General features: G+C 41.4%; 1 protein-coding gene across 3 annotated transcripts in view; it reads right to left on the bottom strand.

The window, feature by feature from the left end:
* Window positions 1-9,556: 9,556 nt before the first annotated feature.
* GLIS1 (GLIS family zinc finger 1) overlaps window positions 9,557-11,030 on the bottom strand; it is a 269,714-nt gene continuing 268,240 nt past the window's right edge. For 2 of the 3 annotated variants that reach the window (XM_038415005.2, XM_043520300.1), the window contains exon 11: window positions 9,581-10,219. In XM_038415005.2, coding sequence (XP_038270933.1) covers window positions 10,083-10,219 — 137 coding nt within the window. In that variant the 3' untranslated portion in view covers window positions 9,581-10,082. Of the gene's footprint in view, window positions 10,220-11,030 lie in introns of all 3 variants that reach the window. The other variant, XM_038415007.2, reaches the window with a different exon arrangement.

Raw genomic sequence — 11,030 nt, 5'->3', positions numbered from 1 at the left:
CAGAATTCAAAGTTTATCCTCAGAAACTGGGTTAGTTATTCTCCCTTCCTGAGAAGATATAAAGCAGGGGCATGTTTCCAGAGTCAGGCAGGGTAGGAGCTTGGAGGATGTCTCCAGAAAGCCTGGTTGACAAGGAGCTAAAACCGAGAAAGGGATTAGAGCAGAATCCCAGGAGACCTGTGACAGTAAATGGGAAAAGGAGGTCCTTCAAGAGGAATATGAAGGAAGCTAGACCCAGAGGTGGGGGTTGGACCTGTGTTGAACCTCCCAATGGTTTCTCCAATGTCTCCCTCACGTGTGCAGCTGTAGGTCCCTTCTCTGCACATTCTTGGACTGCAGCTCTCTTCTGGGTTGCTCTAATGCCATAAGGAGTGTCCCCTTTATGCTCTCTTCCTTAAAACTGCATGTCATTTTGAGTATGCATTCTGCAGTTGATTGTATCTGGGAGAGGTTGAGTGGAAAATGTTGATTGTTGGACCAACTGGGCAGCAGGAAGTTGAATCTAATATAGCTGAAATGATTACATGGACTCAGAGAAACAATATCCTATTCCATTGGCAACAGCTAAATCTTCCCCCTGAGCTAGAAGTTACAATTATTAAATTTATATTTTTAGGGCATGATATCTGATAACTTTTGTGCCATACTTCTTTATATATACCTTTTAGGTGACACCTGATTGACTGATCATCTGAACTACTGTGTGATGTTGCATCATTACAATGATGACAAACAGTTGTTGTTCTAGCATTCTATGATGTACCATACATTTGCAAAGTTTCACATTTATCCTATTTTGCAAGTGCATTGCCATAATTCTTTAAGAGGAGGACCATTTTTGTAGCTTGTGATGTACTACAGTTAACAAATGAGGGGGGAATTGGCTCTGCACAATAAAAATCTGGATCAGATAAAAAAAATTGGAATGGACCTACTTAATGGATCTGGTTTGGATGCAGCCCAAGAATGTGGAAATTTCACAAGAACTGCAGGTTTCCTAAGATTTGTACCATTCAAGATTGTTAAACTTCAAACCTGAATTTCATTTCCTATACTCAACGTAATCTGGATGTGATTGACATCTCTTGGCCCATTCCTAATGTGTATTGTACAGACACATATATAAAGATAATGACTGGGGTTTTAATTTCAGAGGGAAAACCATTGCTCCTTTGTATAGTTATTTATTATTTAAATTGTGTGCTTGGGTTGAAAACATGATAGTCAATAAAACCACAAGTCACACTTTCATTCCATAGAGCAATAGTGTTTTATTATAAAGCCTAATTCCAATCATTATATACTTGCAGTTACTGGTTACAGCACCACCAAGAGAAAGCTGCCAAGCAGTAAGCATCTCAAGGAGAAGCATATATTAGACACTTCACTGTTTAAATATAATAAAGGAGAATAATGAAGCACACAAGTAACTATCTTGTTATATTGTCTAGTTTATCTCTTATGGATAACCTCCCAAACCACACCATCACAAATTAAAAAGTTGAGGTATTTCTTTGAACCTATTATTTTAGTTTACAGGAAACCTGAATCACACAGATTCTTAAATGAAGTAATCATTACAGCTGCTATGCTTAAATACTCCAGACCTATATGAATCATTGTGTGGTTTCGCATAAGCTGATTGTCATGATCTACTTCTTAAATAATTGATAAAATATGTTTGGTGAGTTGTATTTTTGACAGAGCTATCCTTTTAAAAAAGAATCTTTTTTCCAAAAATTAAAAGCAAACTGCCCTTTATAAGCCACCATTCAAAAGCTGGCAATGCATTTCCCTTCAATATCTCTGTCATTAGTTAATACAAGTTGTCTTGTTCTTTGTCTCTGCCAGTATTAAAGCTCTGTTAGACTTTGGATATGGTACTCTTAGATCCTCCTGTGTTCTTATTTCAAAAGCCGTAGAACTTGTGAGCATTTTACCTCACGCAGGGAATTGAGTTTACACACTTGCTTTATTATGATGTAACAATATAGCAAAAGAAAACCCAGATGCTTCAGCATACTGAGACATTGACTGGTTATCCACTCTCTTGCCATTAATTCTATCAGAGGTGGTAGAACAATGGTTTGTCTCTATTGATTTTGACTTAAAGCCGTTGCCCTGGTTTCCTTTTGAGAGCATCTTCCTGTGTGTCTGCTGACCCCACACCTCTTGCAGCTTGGTTGACTGCTGGTATTTAAACTATTGGTTGCTCCGCTTCCTCTTCCTTCCATTATGCCAGCAGGTAGGCATTAATAACTGTCCCAGATCTAACTGCATTAATCATTCTGAAAAGAATGCTCCAGATCCACTTTCAAATGATGTCTCTCGTAAGTAACATTCCAGCAATAAAGCTGGTTCCCTCTGCTTTGAACTAGATTGCAAACCATTGGCTAAGATAGACAACCACTCTTTTGTCCCTTGCATTTTGTCTCCTCAATTTCTGATCCAAGATCTAGTTGTGGTTCCCTTGTTAAACTTCTATGTATTAATATGTTTCTTACTCAAACCATTCATTTACAAATGGGAAGCTCCTTCTTCTAAATCAAGGAGGAGATATCCCAGTGGCTTTTGCCCTATAATGCCTCAGAGGCAGCCTTCCTGAGTGGGGCTTACAGGGAGCCTTGGCTGCATATTAAAGCTTCTTAAACCTTTTGTAGGAGCTGTGGGTAAAGAGGGTGGTGGTGCAGGCACTGCATATAGTCCCCTGGTTGCACATACTTTGGGGATGGGTGATGGAATCCCTGTGCTTAGATGGTCTGACTCAACTCCTTTATAACTTAAGGCCAAGATCTTAAAAAAGTGACTATTCATTGTGGGTGCAAACTGGTCACCTTAAAGAGATCTGATTTTAATGAAGTGCCAACCATTTGCCCTCTGAAGATCCAGTCCCTTTAAGGGATCTCAATTTGGATACACAAAATCACCTAGGGCAAAGGTACTTAAGTGCCTAAAGATGCAGACAGGTGCATTGATTCCAATGAGAGTTAGGTGCTTAACCTGAGAGTGCCTTCCTACGTTTAAAAATCTGCTCCTAAGCATTTTTGAAAATTTTGGCCTAAAGTGTTACTGCAAACTATTTATAGTAGTTAGCCAATGGATATTGTTTTGTACTGGATGGACTACATCTGAATAATGAAACTGAGAACAGAGCTTCACTTGTATATATGTTTACAACTCTCTAAGATGATTCCAAGACCCGGCACCTCAGATATAATTAGGTGCCTAAATCCCATTGAAATCAATGGGAGTTACATGCCTAAATACCTTTGTGGATTTGGGTCCAAATACCTGGATAGCTTCCATTAACAGGAGGAACATAAGAAAGTGTCTGGTTGACTTTTATCTTGGGTATAGCTATCTTATTAGAAGATAATACCGTTAATTGGTTCATTTTATGTTAGGGCAAACAGAATAGATCCTGATCCTTGACCTTACTCCTAACACTTATCTAGGCATGAAAAGATAATAACACAATTATATCCATACATATGGTTTGCAGGTTCATACAAAAGGTGAAAAGAGAACAGCTGGTCTAAAAACTCTCAACCCGCACCACGATAGGATTAAGAAGATTGTACAGCATTTAGTTACAGTGCAATTGTGTTTTCCAGAGGATGAACTCTGGTGACGGCCTGCAAGCATCCACTGCTGATCTTTTTCAGAGCTTGGACTAAAGATGTAGGGACTTGGCTATTAGTTGCATCTTTGGTCCTGTCACAGGGTGCGCTACTCACCGCTGGAGCACACATCTGGGGATTAGCTCTGCCAGTCTGATGCCCCATCCTGCAGTTACACTCTGTCTTGCACTCTCAGTACTGCCTGCTCTCGTTTTGTGGCTTGGCCCTATGGCCAGATCACTGTGGTTTTCCCATTCCAGGGAAATCACACACATCAAAGTCTCTCAGGACCCACTGCCCCTTAACAATGGCTCTCCTCTAGTGTCTATTAGGGAAAGCCAGATCCGCCCTCTACATTGGGTTCTAGCCCAGGTACCCTACAACTAGCAGTCAAAGTCTGTACTCCTATCCTGTAGTTCATCCTACCTATAGCCCCCTTCTAGTCTCAGCTACTGAACTTTATACAGCCCCTCCTGTTCCTGTACAGCTGAGCTTCAGCTCCCATTAGTTCTTGTTCCCTGGCTCCTCTTCCAGGTGCAGCCTAGACAGTTAATTGACCCACCCAGCCACTTCAACCCCTTCGGGTCTTCTGTGGGGGACACCCCATCACAGAAATAATTCTCACTGAATTTAATGGAATTTTTACTTGTACTAGTGCTGGGTAAAAGTGCTTAGTTTGGCACCTAAAATACCGTTATTCTAATTGTGCTAAACCATGAGACTATTGTTTAGAGGACGAGAATAGTGGACAAAGAATATTGCTATCTTATTTAAAAGCTAGCACCTCCCTCTCTGAGCTCCTACTATAGGAAATTGCTTTTATGTTGGCATATGTAGAGTCGGTTTCAGGTGGCAGGATTTTGCTATTGGTTTGAATTTACTCCAATCTGTCACACTTTTAAATGCCCAGGGTGAGCTAAGCACTGTGTTTATATTTTTTTGCCTCTAAACGTTTTTAATATCTGATACAATATTGGTATTTTTTCAAAGATTACTTAAGCTGTTTACAGCTAAAAAGATGCATATGATAATGTTACACGGTACATGTGCCCTTGAAAATGTTCTGTTTGTAAAAGGTATAATGAGAAACAAGTGTTAGAACAAAACATTAGCTTGTATGCTAGAACCATGCAAGCTTTCACAACAGATCATCAGAACCCAAGCAAACTACCGGCTATTTTTCCTTTCATGTTGTATTGGAAGCTCATGGTTGGGAGCCAGAGGTGTTCATGATTGTGGCCTAGAAGGCAGCAAAGAGAACTTAGTCACGGGCACCAGACCAGTAAAGATTATAAACATACAAGAAGGTCTGCAAACTGCCTGGTTTGGCTATAGAGACATTAGTGGGACAGAGCCTGCTATATAGTCTGCCGATTTTCTATTTCTAAACTCGTGGAGTTGCCCCATGGTCAGTATGTTCCAGATCATCATAGATCATTCACAGCTTGAGGAACTGCAGTGAACTTCCATTTGCTGGCTGAAAATATTGTGTTCTGCCATCATACCTACCCGGATCTGCTCTGTGATTCACTAGGCAGCTGCAGGGAAATATACCAATAAGAAATATAATTGGGGAGAGTGGAAAAAATTTCAGTGATTTTGGAGTGACCTCCCAGTAGGCCATACTGTAGGATAAGCCAAGCACTTTTTTTGTGCAGTGGTGTTACCCTTCCTGGGGGTGGATCAGGAAACTTGATTACCTAGTACGCTATCGATGGAGGGTAGCGTACATGGGAGATAGTGTTTTAATATGGTTCTGTGCAATGAGGTGCAGACTGAGCATTTCTTTTAGCAAACACCAGCCTGAAAGCTTGCTTCCATAAGAGTAGAATTTGAATCCCTTCCTTCATTCACATAAATAATATAAGGCCTTATTATCACTTAGCTATTAAATATTCAGGACATAGAAATGTTACTTTTTTCAGAGTAGCAGCCGCGTTAGTCTGTATTTGCAAAAAGAAAAGGAGGACTTGTGGCACCTTAGAGACTAACAAATTTATTTGAGCATAAGCTTTCGTGAGCTACAGGATGAATGGCCACTGTGATGAATGCAAGTTCAAGTTCACTGTGTTCTGCAAGCAAGATAATGAATCTGTACGTACTGTAATACAGAAACAGGCTTCTAGAGGGCATCAAGGGATCACAGCTGCATTGACATTAATGTCAAGCATCAGATACCTTCGATTCTTGCAGTGTGCCACTGTATAGTGATCTGTAAGCAGCATGGCCTGCAAAGTGGCACTATGAATGTTTACAATGCACTTTACTGCCCAGAATGCATGCAGAACAAACTAATAGTGTTGGCCTATAGGCATATCGACAAGCTATATAAACCCTTAGCGTTGCCTCTCAATATTCTAGAGGTGGTCACAATGATGGCAGTACAGTTTCAGCACCTGACTATTATTAGGCGGTATTAGCTTTTAAAAAATAATACAGTGCAGACATATCAGGACAGTAGGTTTTATTCCACAGGACTATGGTACAGCCTCAGTTATTAGGCCCTCAGTTAGCCTATGCTCCTTCTTATCCAAAACCAGGTCACGTTCTCCAGTCAGATAATCAAGGCGCTTTTCAATGAAATATTTAATGTTCTTCATGATATAATACAAACTTGATTATCTTTATGTCAGTTTACAAAAGGGTGGAATATGTGTATGTAGCTAAATACAATAGCGCAAATAACTAATGTGATGTATATACAACTACATTGAGAATGGGCTCACAAAGTTGTTTCAGTTTTCCCAAGATCACAAAGACATGAAACTGTTACGCAAATGTTAGCCCTGAGGCCATTACGAGAACTGGTGAATGGCATGAGGCAAGGCAGCTTCTAGTATGTGTGGCATCGATTGTGGCTCCTGCGTCTTGCTATGTCTTGCTGTATCAAGCTGTGTTGCTCTTCAGGCCTGGTACGCAAGTTAGGCGTGCAGCTTCTATGGTCTTTTGCATTAGATTTCCTGCTTTTTTTTTTTTTTGACACCTGTATGACATCACATTCAGCAGCTCTTGGTAGGACACTGTGCACTTTCAGGAGCACAGTTATTCTTGGCCTTTGTTGCGCTTCATTCCCCAGCCACCTTTCACCGGTTCTCTCCCTCTTCTGTTTCATTGAATCATAGACCTGGAAGGGACCTCAAGAGGTCGTCTAGTCCAGTCCCCTATAATCATGGCAGGATTAAGTATTATCTAGACCATTCCTGACCGGCGTTTGTCTAACCTGCTTAAAAATCTCCAATGATGGAGCTGCCACAACCTTCCTAGGCAATTTATTCCAGTGCTTAACCAGGCTGGCAGTTAGGAAGTTTCCTTACTCTGTAGTTCTTTCTCTGTGGCAACTTTCAATTCTGTCCTCTGTGGGGTACACTCCCCCCGCAACCCGTTCTCTACCCTATCTGTTAAACTGATCAGTAATGAAATAGTTAATACTGCCATTTTTAAAGTCTCAGCACTGGGCTTTCGTGATGTTACACTGATCTCAACAGGGTGGTAAGGAACTTGGACGTATACTCCCCTCAGAGCTATTGTTAGGCTAGTTGCAGACTTGGGACGCCATTACTTTACATGCAAAACACACTGGGAACACTGTCATCACCACCAGCAAGGCTAGAAACTTTTTTTGTGTGCAATGTGTACGTTCTGGAGCATCTGAACATGACATATGGGACATACACATACATCAAGCGGCTAGGGTGACTGAAACCTCAGGGTTTAGCAGTATCCTCCTACTTCTTTAGGCACTAATATATATTCCAAGCTAATGTGGCTGCAGAATTCACTCCTTGCCATAGACCTGTGCTTTATTTTCATTTAAAAAAAAGTGCATGCATGATGATTATTTATCCTGACGACTGTGGCGGAAACCTCAGCTGTGTGAACAGCATATAAACCAGTATAAGGATGCCTGCCTATGAATTGCCCCATTCATCAAACAATGGTTTGTGGACGTTGATTATGCAGCTCCAGAATATGGTATTTTTTTTCAATATGCCATCAAATTGAGCATTTTTTTTTGCTGTAGAATTTGCTGATTTTCTGCAGTCAGGTGCCTGACATTTTGCTTTCTGTCGCCCAGATCTGTGGGGAGCAACCTGAAGCTTCCTCTTGTTCACCAGCTTTTTCCACATCTGGGACTTAGTTAGATGACAGTGCATGGTCCCTCCCTCCATTGTTCCAGGCAGCTGGGGCCTGGAGGCCAAGTTTGCAGCCATGGAGCAGGGGAAGCCAGAAATACTGACTGATGAGCTGGACTGCCTAAAGAGATGAGCTGCTGGCGCTGGCTGCAAGGTCCCCTCTGGCACACATGTGAGCAAGGAGGTTCCGAGCCAGGCCGCCTTGACCATATCGTAGGAGCCAAAGGAGTGGAGCCAGCCCCAATGAAGAACATAGCCTGGGAGGGGGGAAACCCAGCCTCAGAAATAGTCATTGGCCAGTTTTACATCGGTGAATATTTTCAGCTATGAGCTAGAGTTGTGTGGGGGAGGTGGGTTGGAAATGAGTGGCACTTAGTGGTTCATTGTCTGTTTGGAGCCCATTTGTGGCTTGAGATCAGAATCGGGGTGTACTGGGCCCAGGCCTGGCATGCCCATGTGCCCACTCACTCAAGGACCTGGTGGCCTTGACCACCTCTCTGTTCCCTCATAGTGCCTGTGGGAGCAAGGGGGAAAACAGCAGCAGCCAACCTCCTATTGCCCTTTTAGCGAGTATATGTTGGATCTGTTTGTTGAGTGAATATTGTAAAACTAACAAGTAAAGGGACATTTTCTACCCTCCTGGCTTCCCCTTGTGTCTTTAAATTCTTTCCTTCTATTTATTATTCAGTGCCATTGCTTCTCATGCAGTGATACTCAGACTGAGGCATGCAAGCAGCTCTTTGCAGCACGTGATATTAAATCACTCTGATTTAATTATTAACCAATCCAAGTTATTAACCAATCAAGATGCTTTTACTATGTTATTAATCAATTGTAGCTGATAAAATAATAATACTTGGTCAGACATTTTGCTGTGAGAATTATATATATATTAGGGCTATCAAGCAATTAAAAATTAATTACGATTAATCGCACTTAAACGATAACAGAATACCATTTATTTAAATATTTTTGGGTGTTTTCTACATTTTCAAATATATTGATTTAAATTACAAAGAATACAAAGTATACACTGCTCACTTTATTTTTGATTACAAATACTTGCACTGTAAAAATGATAAACAAAAGAAATAGTACTTTTTAATTCACCTCAGACAAGTACTGTAGTGCAATCTCTATTGTGAAAGTGTAACTTACAACTTTGTATTCTGTGTTGTAATAGAAATCAATATATTTGAAAATGTAGGAAAACATCCAAAAATATTTAATAAATTTCTATTGGTATTCTATTGTTTAACGGTGCAAGTATGCGGAGGCTCCCATTGGCTGTGGTTCCTGGCCAGTGGGTGGTGCCTGCAGATGAGGCAGTGTGCAGAGCCGCCTGGCTGCGCCTCAGTGCTGGAGGGGGGACATGCTTCTGAGAGCTGCTTGTGGTAAGCATCGTCCAGAGCCTGCACCTCTGAGCCCGCCCCGCACCCCAATGCCCTGTCACAGCCTTAATCCACCTCCCATCCTCCGAACCCCTCGGTCCCAGCCTGGAGCCTCCTCCTGCACCCCAAACCCTTCATCCTCAGCCCCACCCCAGAGCCCTCAGCCCCGCACTGCAACCCAGAGCCCCCTCCCACACCCTGAACTCCTCATTTCTGGCTCCACCCCGGAGCCCTCACCCCCTCCCACACTCCTACATACAATTTCGTGAGCATTCATGGCCCATCATTTAATTCCCATACCCCGATGTGGCCCTCAGGCCAAAAAGTTGGCTCACCCCTGGCCTAGACCATACAGCGATCTAAGAAGTAAATATCTCTATTAGGTTAAATAATTGAGCAGGTTTCTTAAATAGATCAGGGTTTATCAGACTGAAGGTAAGAAACAGTATACTTGTATCCAGTTTTTAATGCTTTCTTGTAAAACTGAAAATATAAAACCAGCTGAGCAAATGAAGGCTTTATATACATGAGGTCTGTGATTAAAAAAGTCCGTTTAGTCAAGAAAATGTCCAATGAATGAAACTAAAACTATTAAAGGGAGCAACAGTCTCAAATTGAAAACATACATTTCAGAAAAAAATCTTTACAAGTTATTATATAACTTACATTTACATTCTTAGTAAGAAATTATAAAACAAGTTGTTTCAAATGCTCCTCATTCCCTTAAAGCATGAAATTCAAAGTGCCACAGCAAAGGAACAGGTTCCAATAATTTTTCTTATACAGTATATTCATTTATAAAATGGATTGGTAAATGTGAGGTGTTTATTTAAATGAGCACATAGAGATACAGACTAAATAAAAGTACTGGGAGAGCATTTTTGTTACTATGTATACAGTTATAGTAATAATAAAGGAAACAAAGGATAAAGCTGTTCTTAGGTATCTGTATAGATGGAAGGAATGTGATTCAAACAATGATCAAAAGCACCATTTTGGAAAAATCCATTTTCTTCATTTCCATTGGTGACTGCTTCTTCAGACCCACATTGTGCTTCAGAAATTACATCGTAGCCTGAAAGCAGGAAAAGCATATGAGCATGATTTAGCACCATAGTACATCTTAGGGCTGCAGCAGGAAGCACAAGTCTGAGTCACAGAGATACGTAATGAAGCCTCACATTAATCAGACAGCAGACTTCACCACCAACGCCTCACTTAGGCAATATGAAAACTAACCTCATAATTTGTGTCATTGTGCATGAGTTTCCATTCACTGTTTTGTACAGGTACCACTGTGGTAGTGAAGTTTATTTACAGTGGGGCTTAGGGTGACCAGATGTCCCGATTTTATAGGGACAATCACAATTTTTGGGTCTTTTTCTTATATAGGCTCCTATTACCCCCCCACCCCCTGTCCCAATTTTTCACATTTGCTGTCTGGTCACCCTAATGAGGCTTCTCTATAATCTGGCTACTGGTGTGGGTGTGTCAGAGTATGCCTTACTGTTACTAGGACATGATGTCAAAGCAATGAATGGACAAAGATCCTAGATAGTGTTCTGAAAGTGCTGCAGACAGATTGTGCTGTACATTTTTCTCTTTTAAAGGTACTTTGAGGGTATGGAAATGTTTCATGTGTGCCCCATACATTCTTGAGATCCTGGAGGAATCTGGCTAATGCACTGGCTGGCTCCCCAGGGTGTGGCCTGCATTCTACAATTTGGGGGTTTGTCAGGCTCCTGGTGCCCGTGTGCACTCTGGAGTTAGTATCAGGGGCACAGGGTGTTCCTTTGGGAAGGAGTGTTGTGAAGCATGGTGCCCTCTGGCTGCCGATACTGGCAGAATCTCCAATGGACCTTCCATTCTGCTGGTACTGTTCTTCT

This window comes from Dermochelys coriacea, chromosome 8 (assembly GCF_009764565.3).
Source record: "Dermochelys coriacea isolate rDerCor1 chromosome 8, rDerCor1.pri.v4, whole genome shotgun sequence".
Lineage (NCBI taxonomy): Eukaryota > Metazoa > Chordata > Testudines > Dermochelyidae > Dermochelys > Dermochelys coriacea.
The sequence above is the reverse complement of the archived record's forward strand: the minus strand, read 5'-3'. Positions and strand labels throughout refer to the sequence as shown.